General features: G+C 41.5%; 1 protein-coding gene across 3 annotated transcripts in view; it reads right to left on the bottom strand.

The window, feature by feature from the left end:
• VGLL4 (vestigial like family member 4) overlaps nucleotides 1-13,319 on the bottom strand; it is a 153,871-nt gene that overhangs the window by 34,179 nt on the left and 106,373 nt on the right. For all 3 annotated transcript variants that reach the window (XM_030569685.1, XM_030569687.1, XM_030569686.1), the window contains one exon: nucleotides 3,307-3,493. In XM_030569685.1, coding sequence (XP_030425545.1) covers nucleotides 3,307-3,493 — 187 coding nt within the window. The remainder of the gene's footprint in view (nucleotides 1-3,306; nucleotides 3,494-13,319) is intronic.

The following is a 13,319-nucleotide window of genomic DNA, read 5'->3' on the forward strand; positions in this document are numbered from 1 at the left end:
CTATCCCAGATGTTGAAATAAATATACCTGTACATACCATTCAATACTCAAAAACCTACCTACAGGTATTATTTAGTGCAAATGGGGAGTTACACCTGAGTAGGGAGAACATATCTCCAGAGTCCAGACCCATTCCAAACAAATTGCTGCCATCGAGTTTCTGTCAAACTACTTCTGCAGTCCCCGAGCGTTCAGATGGATACATTCCATCTGATGTCCAGTGATGGGGGGGATGCACCAGCACTCCTACTTAGGGCTAAACTCAAATTACTAACAGAAGTTCTACCCTTCAAATCATATATGGTACTGCTGCAGGTCTAATCTGGTTCAGTCACATTCACTGCCACGGTATGCTCCCATGGCAAGGATGAATACATGCCTACTTCATGATTTCAGCAAACAAGTGACACAGACACACACAAGATTGGACAAGGGTTACAAAAATGGACTGCCCATCTAAAGTACTTTAGAAATACACTGTGGTTGAAATGTCTGCAGCTGATGCAGGGGGGTGTAATCTGCACCCTGCTGAACCATCTGTGGCAGCTGTGCCCAATGGAATTCTTCCTTGTGGTGGGTGGCAGTGTGTGTATCAGCCATCCTCATGGGGTTCTGCCATACGAGGGTGGCTTTATATTTACAGCATGCGCTCTACATACAGGATACCTTGGGGATGTGTTGAATTAATGAACCAGGTGCCCGGGCCAGGCCTTCTCCCAGGACAGAGCTGCACACATTAAGACTAGCCATTTCAAGGAGCCTGCAGCCCAGGTTCCATTGGCAGAAGCCTGGGAGTACATCAGACCAATTGTCTGTAGTTTAAATAGGGGTTTAACACCAACTAGGCTCAGTGAACAGTTTTCTATTTTGTGGCACATAAAATATATATCACTTTCCCTAATTCCAAAACCTACATCTTTTTCTTTTAAAATTAGTTCTAGTAGGCCTGAGCAAAACTGAAATTTTATAATCCTCTCCTCTATCTTCTTGTCTATGTTTAATACAATTAATCTTGCCATCTAGTCTTCAAAAGGACAGTTTCCATACAACATGATATTGGCAGCAACAGCAGCTGAACATGAATTATTTGTTTTTCTAAATGAAATGCTGCCAAATTATCTTTTCCAGACCCTCCAAGCCAGTAAACTGTTACTGCCAATAATGCTCAGTACAACACTTCTTTCCCCAATATACTATGATGTCTTTAGTGATAAAGTAACAAAAACAAGCTTTTACTGCAGATGCTTAATTATTTTTAAAATCAAAACTTTGTCTAAGCCTTTTACAAAGTATTATATAATGCATTTATATTGCTAACTCAAGATCAAACATAACTAGAGACAAAGAAAGAGGGAAAATCTGGAAATCATTAGCGAAATGTAACTTTTTTGTTCATAGTGCTAAATTCAGGGAGTGTTTGTTAATTATTTTTTTTATTAGAGATATCTGAAATGTCTAAGTTTTGTGACATTTGGTTCAAAGAATATTGAATATTATCTACTAGAAATCTTTTAGATTGAAAGAGGGTACAGTGTGTGCTCTGATAGATTTTTTTCCTCTCTGAACTAGAGGGTCTTGTTAAAATATATTATTTGATTCACGCTATGGGACCACAGGGCAGACCTTATTATTATAGTACCTTATTATTGTAGGGGGGAGACATATCTTTCCTACACTAAGCCACTGAAAGAATCAGGCTGCTGGAAAGGAGTGCTATGCAGAAAAATAAGACTAAGTACAGTCGCCTTTAAGATCCATCTAAGCCATGGACTGCATGAAGGAACTAACTTTACTTTCTGGTTTCCAGAGCTTTAACTTTGAAGCCAATTTAGGCTGCATGTGAATGTGTCAGTTCAAACTCCACCTTTTTTTATGGCCTGCACTGTATAAAGTGGCACAATATACATAACTGCTAGTTATGTTTTATTATATTTCCAACATGTCAGTTTTGAAAATTACATATTTTCCATTAAATATCATAAGTCAGGTTTCAGCGTGGTAGCCATGTTAGTCTGTATCAGCTAAAAGAACGAGGAGTACTTGTGGCATCTTAGAGACTAACAAATTTATTTGAGCGTAAGTGGGTTTTAGCCCACAAAAACTTATGCTCAAATAAATCTGTTAGTCTCTAAGGTGCCACAAGTACTCCTTGTTCTTTTATAATAATTCAAAAATGTCTTTAAAATTCTCCATATATGTTTTGTATTGCCACAGAAACAAAGTACTTGGTTTTTTCCAAGGCTAGCATTCTCATTTGTAAGGAAGGGCTGTAAGTAGTTAAGGAAAAAAAAAAAAAAAAAAAAAAAAAAAATGGGGGGGGGGGTGAGAGAGTGAGTGAGAGTGGGATAGAGAGAAAGCCAAGCTGCAAATGAGATGTCTTTCTCCGCTTGTGTGCATTCACTGTTTTGCATTACTTCGGTGCTGGATTCCTGATTTGTAACAAATTCCAAGACTGCAGACTGCAGGCCCAGCCTCTGACTAACACTATGGTGATTTATTTGAGGATAAATACCTCTGTCCCGGTCTTGTGACTGAACACAACAGTCCAAAGCAGAGTGGAATGTAAGGAATGCAGAGGGCCATTTCAGCTGAGGCAGCAGGGAACAGTATGCAGTTATCAAGCTACCTCTGACTGCTGAAGTACTCTGATCACTTCCTCCAGTCAAGAATGAAAGGAATTCTCATGCCAACCAGAACAGCATTCCCAACAACAAGAAGAACACAGCATGAATGGCACCTGACCTTCCATCCCTCACCCCCCCCCCGACACCCCATCTCCATATATTACCTGTATGTAAAGTTTCACCTCCTAATGAAATGCACTCTCAGGGTCTGAATATGATCACATAAATAACTTCTAACAACAACTGCAGCCTGTCCAGTTGTCAGAGTGGAATCTACTGAGCAGCTGGGCTCAGAGTCTCCTGGCCTTAGAAAAATGTGAAGCAGTTTTACCTTTTTTCTCCCCAGAGTAGAAAGATTAAGGATATGGGATGTGAAGGGAACAGGTTAAAAAGAAAGAGCTATATCTTGATATAAATATTATGATGTACACAGTCAACATAATTCCTACTACCTGAGGCTATAAAACAGTTTTAAAGTGCCATATAATCCTCTTGATGATCATACAGACCTTCTTCCCTTGATGTAAAGAACAAAGGAAGAGTCTGGCCCTAAATTCAAGGTATACTATAATTTTCAACATACAAAATTTTTGTAAGAAACAAACATTCTAATTAAAGTGACAGCAGCGGCATTTGCTTCTATTTGGCTAGGAAATAAAGGCATTGAAAGAGAGAAACTTACAGGTGCGGGTTGAACATTCGACTCATTTTAGAGACATGTTCATTTTCACAGTCTAGCTCATCATCCCCTTGGTCCATGCTGAACTTTCTCTTGGGGCTGATGGGAGGAGGGCCTGTTCGATGGTTGGTTAGAGCAGAGGATACTGGAAGAGACTGCATTCTGGGCTCACCTCTTAGAGCTGCTTCACCTACAGGAAGAACACAGGGTAAAATGAACACAGGGAAAAACGCATCTCCTTTTAAAACAACACTTAAGGGGAAGTTTCTGACACAGTAATGGGGCGCATGCCACACAGCATTTTCAGGACACGCTGGAAGAGTGGTTAGAAGCCAAGTATTAGGCATCACTCAGAAGACAAGTCTGTCAACCAAGAAACTGTTTAGGATCCAGTTTAAAAATAAAAATGTTGGAATAAAGTAACAGTTGAAAAAATGCACTACAGAAAGGATAATTTACTCACCTTGGGTGAGCCGAAAGGCTGAGCCAATGCAGTCTTAAAAAGTACTTTTATTCAGAAGCATTTTTTTTAATAGGATAGGCCAACTCAACACTGAACTTACATTACCTTACGATGCAAAGCATGACTGACTTTCTTTTGTGTGTGCTATGTAGGCTTTGCTCCTTCCCTATGCCAGCGTCTTTAAATTCTGGGACTACATTTCACATTTGTGCCAAATACTCATGATATAAATTATTTATTGAATAAACTTTAAATTTAATATTATATAAAATGTTGCCTGAATCAAGCCTGTCAAATATATTCATCTAATTACTCTCGGTGAACATTAAGGGGAAAATTCTGCTCTTGCTGACACTGGTGTAAATTTGGCCCTTTAATGTCATTTTGGTGCAATGAACAAAAGAACATGCCTGTATGGCACATGGCTCATAAAACTTCAATCCTAAACAAGTTAATTTTCAACTAGATTAGCTAGCAATAAACCCAGGGGATACACCTCATCACAGCATCTGAGATTTAGCAGGAAATCTCATTTGCAGTATACAGGAGTTGTATATACAAATTCAAGAAATGATACATTTATATAGTATATCCATTTGCTGTAATTAAGCATGCCTTACAAATTGGGCTGCAAACGTCTTCCCTTTACAATTAAATGCCAGTGTTCACCAATGTTTACAGCCTCCATTGATACATACATCTCTACTGCAATAGGTCAGATTTACACCTCATATGGACTTTTAAATTAAGAAAATCACTTCTGGGGGCTTTCGAGGGAGTTGAGGGTAATCTGGACTATCAACTTTACCCACCCTGCTAATGGCTTCTGAAACAAACACTTTTGTTAAAGTTTAAAATTGGTGTTTTTCCTTCAGTGTCTGAAGCATTTTAGTTTCCACATGGTCACAATTTTGGGAAATAAAATTAGGATAAACTCAAATCCATCTATAGCAATGCGGTACCTAAGAAAGAAACCTTTGTCTGCCACTACACATTTTGATATCACCACTGTTGAACAGATGATTTACAGAAAGTAGCCCTAATTCACACGGGTGACAAGTACTATTTTGTTGGAAAAAGAACGAGTGAGAAGAAAACCTCCTGAAAGTTTACCAGTAAAAATAAGCATTTTGCCAATTGAGTCAGTAAGATATAAACTAGCAAATATACTGTGACCTATATTACACCACAAAGTCATGATTTCTATTAAAGACCCTGGCACTGAAGCTAGATTGGAATTTTCCATCTTGAAACGAAATAGTAGAAAGTATGTTCTACAGCAGACATTCTGAAACTGGACATGCAGACCACGTGGTGTATTAAAACAGACAATTGTTAGTTGCAAATCCCCTACCCCAGCAGAAAAAGCCTTTACAGAAAGTAGGTTTTGCCATTAAGAACTGAACCTGATCAATAAATTCTATACTACATTTTTCAATCTTTAATGTTACCAGTAAGGAGCTCCACATATATCATGGTTACATTCTGACACAAGCCTGTGGCTACATCAATAGCACTAAATCATATCATAATCAGCTACTCCCTACCTAGCTTATCTCCCTCATTTCTATCTTTGAAGTGTAAGCTGACACCCACTTCAAAAGATGAAATCTTGATCATTCTGAAGAGTCTGATATTTCCCTTCCCCCCAATCCTTCCTCCCTCCACCGTGTCCAAGGTCACTTTTGAAGTCTCAGCCCACGTCCAGACTACCCCGCCGTATCGGCGGGTTAAAATCGATTGCTCGGGGATCGATATATCGTGTCTAGTCTAGACGCGATATATCGATCCCCGAGCGCGCTTACATCGATTCCGGAACTCCATCAACCCGAACAAAGTTCCGGAATCAACACGGAGAGCCGCGGACATCGATCCCGCGCCGTCTGGACGGGTAATTCGATCTTAGATATTCGACTTCAGCTACGTTATTCACGTAGCTGAAGTTGCGTATCTAAGATCGATTTTCCTCCCCTAGTCTCGACGAGGCCTCAGAGTGAATGTGAAAGGCAAAAATCTACCCGAACCGTCCATTCACCAAACTAGAAACTGTTTTGGTTTTCAGGAAGTTTGACACAGCATCACAGCAAAGAGACACCAAGTAACATTTCCTAAATTGGCTGTATCTTTTGTTATTTTGCCAAATATTAGGATTCCCCCCCCCCCAAAAAAAATAGTGTCTGTGGTGGCAACAGCACTTACTAACTCGATTAATAAAACACATTCAATTAGAAAGTTCATGATAGCGAAATGCTATCATCTTCTGCATTTGGTGTAATGAAAGCCTTTTTAAAGGAACATAGTAAAGCATAAAGGGTCTTCACTAGCTCTTAATAAAACCCATCAAGCTCTACAAAGATTCTGGTGGTCAATTTCTCTCAGCCTCTTAGATGTACTTAGCAAAAAATATTGGGATCATTATTCTAAGAACAACTAAAGTCACCAGCTAGTTCTGAGTGTTCTAGTGATTTCATCCATGGCGTGACAATGCCACTTAGCAAAACTAAATCAGATGAATGTAACGACCACTACAACTTCATGAAGACATTGTTACTGAGGCCCTGGGTATCAGAAGGTGTTGAAGACTTTCTTACTGAATTGGATGGCCATCAGCATCTTGCTGGAGGTGCTCAGTACTTCACAGGACTGGAACCCTATAGGGAGATAGGGCTGCCAGAAAGAACCTAAAAGAAAAGGCAGTGAGGGAGGGGGGAGGGAGATGGATTGGGGGGGATGCAACTGATGGATTGACGTCCATGATGAACACTAATGGCCTCACCATCAATTGCAGGGATAAACTGTTTTATAAACATAACCCCTGCTCCATGCATTATGCTGTATTTATCCCACACTGCAAACTCAGCCTCTCATGTGGCCTCCAAGACTGATTAGGCCTATAACTGGTTTACATTAAAAAAATTGAAATAAAAAAAGATTTGTTTTCAAGTTTTCCTCTTTACAGCACTTTAATTTAAATCAGGGAGAGAGAAACCACAACTCAGTCTACCAAACAAAATGCTGTTTTACTGACTGGATTTGTCTGTCTCTGTCTGACCACACTCTATGCTAACCAGACTGACATCATCCTACTGGCAAGACAACACTCTGATAAAACTGTATTTCATAAAATTCCACAAGCCTATACCCAATCTTCAAAATCCATTACTGCACAGGCTTGCGTCTGGGCTGCAACTGAGGCACCGATAGCCAACGCATGTTCATTATGCTTCTCATAATACTTCTCTTTGTTTCAACCAGCAGCTGAGTAAGGCATTGCATATCTGCCTCTTTCAAATGGTTCTGCTTATGACTATTCATCCCAGTGAACCTTTTTTGTTTTCTTTTCTTTTTAATTAGAACTGTTAGGCAACATGATAGCGTACAGACAAGCTAAACAGAGATAATGATGTGACGTATCATCCGCTTGTAATTGCAGTAACATACAGCTCCGTTAACAGGACTCCATGCATTCAGCAAGAATGCTCCCTCCTTTACCAACTTAGAAGTTTAAATCTGAGGTTTCTTTAGTTTAATGGACCTAACTAAAGCTATATGTTTAGAAAAGCAGCATTCCAGATCCACATATACTGGTCAGCCCTACAATACCTTGCTACTGTCCCGTAAGTACTGGATCATTTATAAGTGTTTGTGTTTTCTCCTCGAGTTCAGTCAGCACTGTCTCCCTGCTGAAATGTTACATACAATACAAGCTTCAAAAAGGCATAAATCGTGTTTTTACAAATGCTGATTTGACACCAAGATACCAGAGAAATCCCAAAATGCATCAGATAAAATCTTCTGAGAAGTCCATGACTCACCAAGACTAGAAATAAAAAAATTAATATACACACATTTGTCAGCCTGCTTCCTTCCTCCCCACCCCAGATTTTCAGTGTAGGCTGCAGCATGCCTATTCAAACATGGCTACCATATCCTATTCCCCCTCCCAATTTCCTCCTTCCAGCTGGCTGCTATTAAGTCCATAAAATCTGAGCATTAATTACACTCCAGAAATGAAAGTCTTCATCTTTCCAACCAAAGATTTACAAGATACACTTCTCAACACAAAACAGACTAAATTAAATTCTGAAACTGAGGAACATGCAGATGAGAGAGCAGTGAAATTTAACCACCACTTTCTGTATTCTCTACTCTATTCTCCTACCACCTCAAACACAGAGGGAGAAATAAAGTGCAGGGAGGAGTGATCATAAATGGGAGTAAAATTAAACAAGGACATTGGATCACAAAATGTACCCTGTTCATCAATCTTGTCAAGTGATTATAAATACAAATATTTCATAGCATGCTAAACATTGTAAAAAAGTGAAATCTTAGTAATATGAAATCTAGCAGGTATTAAATCTTCAAGAGCTGAGATTTTGTGTGAGATTTCTAAGGGATGCTGTTTAGCCATTTTACTTTAACGGTTATTTGACCAAAGGGAGCACATGCATCCACTTAGATTGTTCAATAGTAAATCCTAACTGATAAAAAGTCTATAAATAAATATTCAAGCTAGCAGACGTTATGGTATTTATACAAGCACTGTACACTTTTAACAAAACATGTGCAGACTGAAAAGAAGTTGATGGACTAGAGAATAAGTTTTTTAAGACAATCTGAATACAAGTACATTCCTAATGAAACAGTGAGAAAAAAAATCAGTGAATAGATACAGACTAATTCTAACGTATACTACAAAGGTAGCCCCGGAAATGGTTTTAAAATGATTTTATTGTGTAGCTGAGAGTGCCTCCACCTCCTCTCTTGTAACAGAGCACTCTCCTCAAACAGGAATCAGTTCAGGGAAGTTCTAGGACCTGTATTATGCAGTAGATTGACTGATTAACTAGATCGATCACAATGGTCTCTTGTGGCTTTATAGTCCATAAATCATTCACTTATTTGGCATTGGACCCGATCAGCTTCCTCACAAGATGACACCAGGCTAGCAAGAACCCAAGCTTCAACATATAAATTACAGCAGAAAAATATTGCTGGGAAACATTTGCCGACATCCAAACCATCCCTGAGAACTTCTGGCTAGCAGTGTAAAGAGAGGTCTGCCAGAAAACATGTGTCCAGAAGCTGAAACATGACCATTATGTTGCCTGTCGTATTCTGGCTCCTCCATCTGACAAGGAAAGGTTTTCTGCAGGTCTGCCCTTGACGATGCTACATTTAGGGCCTGCCACAGGAAGGAGAACATACCATAATTTAGTGCCCCATGAGCTGTTGCCCCTGCACACAGTCCCAGTCACTCCCTCATAGGCTCTCTCTACCCTTCATGGGGATAGATTGTATGGAGGATGAGAGGTAGTGCAAGAGGCTGCTTTGGGTCAGAATCCGGCTGCAGTGATATTTTCCTCCTGCAGACAGTGGGTGTTCTCACTGGAGGAGTCATCTAGGCAGCAGCCTGCATTTGACCCGCATACCATAAATCTGGTTCAGTAGCACTTGCTAAGACTGACTCCAGTGTAAGAGGCATTGAGTGTGCTATATTCCATAGAAAGCACTTCATTACTATAGCTTAAAGGATGCATGGTTAAGTGCTCAAAGGCCAGGAAATGTCAACGTTAAGGTTGCCTGCATAAGCCAAGCTTGTACATACACCCTGGGCATATCCATCACTTTGAAGTGATTATGTGATCTCCTACTATTTTTCTATATATTTCACTACTATAGAAACAGGTATGTAGTAATTTTAGTAGTCTGAACTACTCTGTAATATGCAGGAGCAGGGAAAGATACATAGTTAGCTGAGCACTTAAACTCCAGTTAAGAACTTATTAGAGAGACATGGTAGGTGAGGTAATAGCTTTTACTGGGCCAACTTCTGTTAGGTAGAGAGACAAGCTTTCAACTTTTCAGAGAGAGAGAGAGAGGAGTTCTGTGGGCCAGGCACGTTCCTGTGCTATGGCACTCCTATGGCGTGCAGGAGCAGGGCTCCATCCTGTGTACCTTTGGTGATCAGCCAGAGAAGCATTGGGGCAGGTGGGCAGGGGGAAATGAAGCTATAGAGCAGGTGAGCTGGAGCTGAACCGTATGCTTCCCCTCCATGGAGCTCCTAAACACCATATGCTAATCTTTAAGGATGCCTATTTCTGTCAAATTTCACTTTTCATACCTCAGCAGTTTTGGCTGTAGGGCAGTTGTAGGCCCCTGTTCAGCAAGGCACTTCAGCAGATGTCTAATTTTAAGCATGTGACTAGACCAGTGAAGTCAAAGCTAGCCATGTAAAACAGGGTCCTTTTTGCATTCTCTCACACTTAGTAACTCCTGCTTTCAAGGTGCTGAGCTACAGTACATGAATCCAGACAGCCTGCAGCTACACACAAGTGTCCACATTAGCTTGCTTGCAAGACCTAATTACAACCAACGCTAATTAATATATTTCCCAAGTTGCAAAAAACAAGCAGGTTCCAAAAGAAACAGAAAAAACATCCCAAGCAACTGTTGCTGTTTCCTGTAATGAAGAGCGGGCTCCTTCTCCTTGCAATGTAAATGGACTGAGGCCTGGTCTACACTACGCGTTTAAACTGATTTTAGCAGCGTCAAACTGATTTAACGCTGTACTCGTCCACACAAGACCCTTTATATCGATATAAAGGGCTCTTTAAATCAGTTTCTGTACTCCTCCCCAATGAGAGGAGTAGCACTAAAATCGCTACTACCATATTGGATTGGGGTTAGTGTGGCCGCAAATCGACGGTATTGGCCTCTGGGCGGTATCCCACAGTGTACCATTGTGACCGCTCTGGACAGCAATCTGAACTCGGATGCACTGGCCAGGTAAATAGGAAAAGCCCCGTGAACTTCTGAATTGCATTTCCTGTTTGCCCAGCATGGAGCTCTGATCAGCATGGGTGGCGATGCAGTCCCAAATCCAAAAAGAGCTCCAGCCTGGACTGTACAGGATATACTGGATCTGATCGCTGTATGGGGAGACAAATCTGTTCTATCAGAGCTCTGTTCCAGAAGACGAAATGCCAAAGCATTTGAAAAAAATCTCCAGGCTATGATACAGAGTCCACAGCACAGTGCTGCACGACAAGCATAACGGAAAGCCAAAGAATCAAATGGACACTCATGGAGGGAGGGAGGGAGTACTGAGGACTCCAGCTATCCCACAGTCCCCAGCAGTCTCCGAAAAGTATTTGCATTCTTGGCTGAGCTCCCAATGCCTGTAGAGTCAAACACATTGTCCGGGGTGGCTCAGGGTATAGCTCGTCAATGTACACCCCCCCCCCATGAAAATAAAGGGAAAAAAATTGTTTCTTGACTTTTTTCAGTGTCACCCTATGTCTACTGAATGCTGCTGGTAGACGCGATGCTGCGGCAGTGAAGAGCAGTATCCGCTCCCCTCCTCTCCCCGGTGGCAGATGGTACACTATGACTGCTATCCGTCGTCATAATCAGCCCGTGAGTGCTCCTGGCTGGCCTCAGGTGAAGCTGGCCGGGGGCACCTGAGTAAAAATAGGAATGATTCCCGGTAATTTTCAGTAGATGGTATAGAACGGCTGGTAACCATCCTCATCATAACAACTGGGGGCTGAGCTCCATCAGCCCCCTCCCTTTCACGTGTAAAGAAAAGATTCTGTACTGCCTGGACTATCATAGCAGTGGGATGCTGGGCTCCTCTCCCCCACACCGCTTAATGTCCTGCCTGGACTATCATAGCAGCTGGAGGCTGCCTCCCTCCCATTTTATCTCAGTAACAAGTCAGTGTTTCTTATTCCTGCATTCTTTATTACTTCATCACACAAATGGGGGGTGACACTGCCATGGTAGCCCAGGAAGGTTTGGGGAGGAGGGAAGCAACGGATGGGGTTGCTGCAGGGACACCCCCTAGAAGACCATGCAGCTCATCATTTCTGCGGGATCTGACACGGAGCGGCTGCGCTCTCTGGTTCTCTGATACACTGGTTCTCTAGTACATTTGCCCCATATTCTAGGCAGGACTGACTCTATTTATAGATACAACGTAAAGGAGGGAATGACCCGGGGGGTCATTCCCATTTTTGTCTTTGCGCTCCCGGCCGATCTCAGCCAGGGGCATCCATGACAACAGCAGATGGTACAGAACGACAGATAACCGTCATCTCATTGCCAATTTACAATGGCGCAGCAGATGGTACAGAATGACTGATAACCGTCTCTGCTGTCATGCAAGGGCAAATGAATGCTGCAGTGTAGCGCGGCAGTATCGCCTCTGTCAGTGGCATCCAGTACACATATGATGACAGTAAAAAAAAGCTGAACGGGCTCCATGGTTGCCATGCTATGGCGTCTGCCAGGGCAATCCAGGGAAAAAGGGCGCGAAATGATTGTCTGCCGTTGCTTTCCCGGAGGAAGGAATGACTGACGACATTTACCCAGAACCACTCGCGACAATGATTTTTGCCCCAGCTACTGGGATCTCAACCCAGAATCTCAAGGGGTGGGGGAGACTGCGGGAACTATGGGATAGCTACGGAATAGCTACCCACAGTGCAACGCTCCAGAAATCAACGCTAGCCTCGGACCATGGATGTACACCACCAAATTAATGTGCTTAGTGTGGCCGCGTGCACTCGACTTTATACAATCTGTTTTACAAAACCAGTTTATGTACAAAACCAGTTTATGTAAAATCGGAATAATCCCGTAGTGTAGACATACCCTGAGATGCTTCTTTTTCATCTGGCTCAACGCATAAGGAAGAAGGGGTATTCTTAACTGACACTGTTTCTGACCCACAAGCCAGCTCTCCTAGCAAAAACATACATTAAACATTTAAAATGCTACAGACGGACCACAAATGAATGCAAAATATTTTTACTTGCGCTCTCACTGAGTTATACTGTCACTTTATTCTTCTCCCAGAAGTATAGTAGTTAAGCTCATGAGTAGAGTCAAGAGCCACTCCTGCTCCAGTAAAAGCAATGTTGATTAATATATTACTATGTACCAGAGTCATAGTCAGGATGCACAGGGTCCAACAGCCCCAAGTATGGGATCTTGAGGATGCTTCAAAACCTACGGCATTGTAAAACGGGCTGCTGATGGTTCAACTGCCAAGCTCTCCAATTAGCAGCATTTCCTTGATGACTGCAGATTACTTTTATTGAGTGCAGCACAGAAAAACAAATTATAGCCTCCAAACGAAAAGAAAAAGGCATTTACCTGCTCCAAAAAACAACAAATCCCATTTTCTTGTACTTGCTTAATAAGACTATATTACTATTGACTGTACTACAGAAAGATGCATGTTCCATTCAACTCACTGGCAAAATACCCTTTATTCTAAATGTAATTAGAAGTGCTTGTTTACCACTAACCATACTTTTCGTGTAGTAATATTTCTCATGGATGAATCACTGAACTCTTAAAATTAAGGCCTATTTCAGATCTAGACAATGAGTTTTCCTCCTTGTGAAGTTTTAAATCTCAAACACATCTCCACGGGCTGGATTAAAAGCTCACTGAAGTCAATGGGAGACCTTCCATTGACTAAGTGGGGTTTAATCAGGCCCCAAATTGTTTTCATGTGACACATTAGCTGTATAGTTCC

Source organism: Gopherus evgoodei, chromosome 7 (assembly GCF_007399415.2).
Source record: "Gopherus evgoodei ecotype Sinaloan lineage chromosome 7, rGopEvg1_v1.p, whole genome shotgun sequence".
NCBI classification, from domain to species: Eukaryota; Metazoa; Chordata; order Testudines; family Testudinidae; genus Gopherus; species Gopherus evgoodei.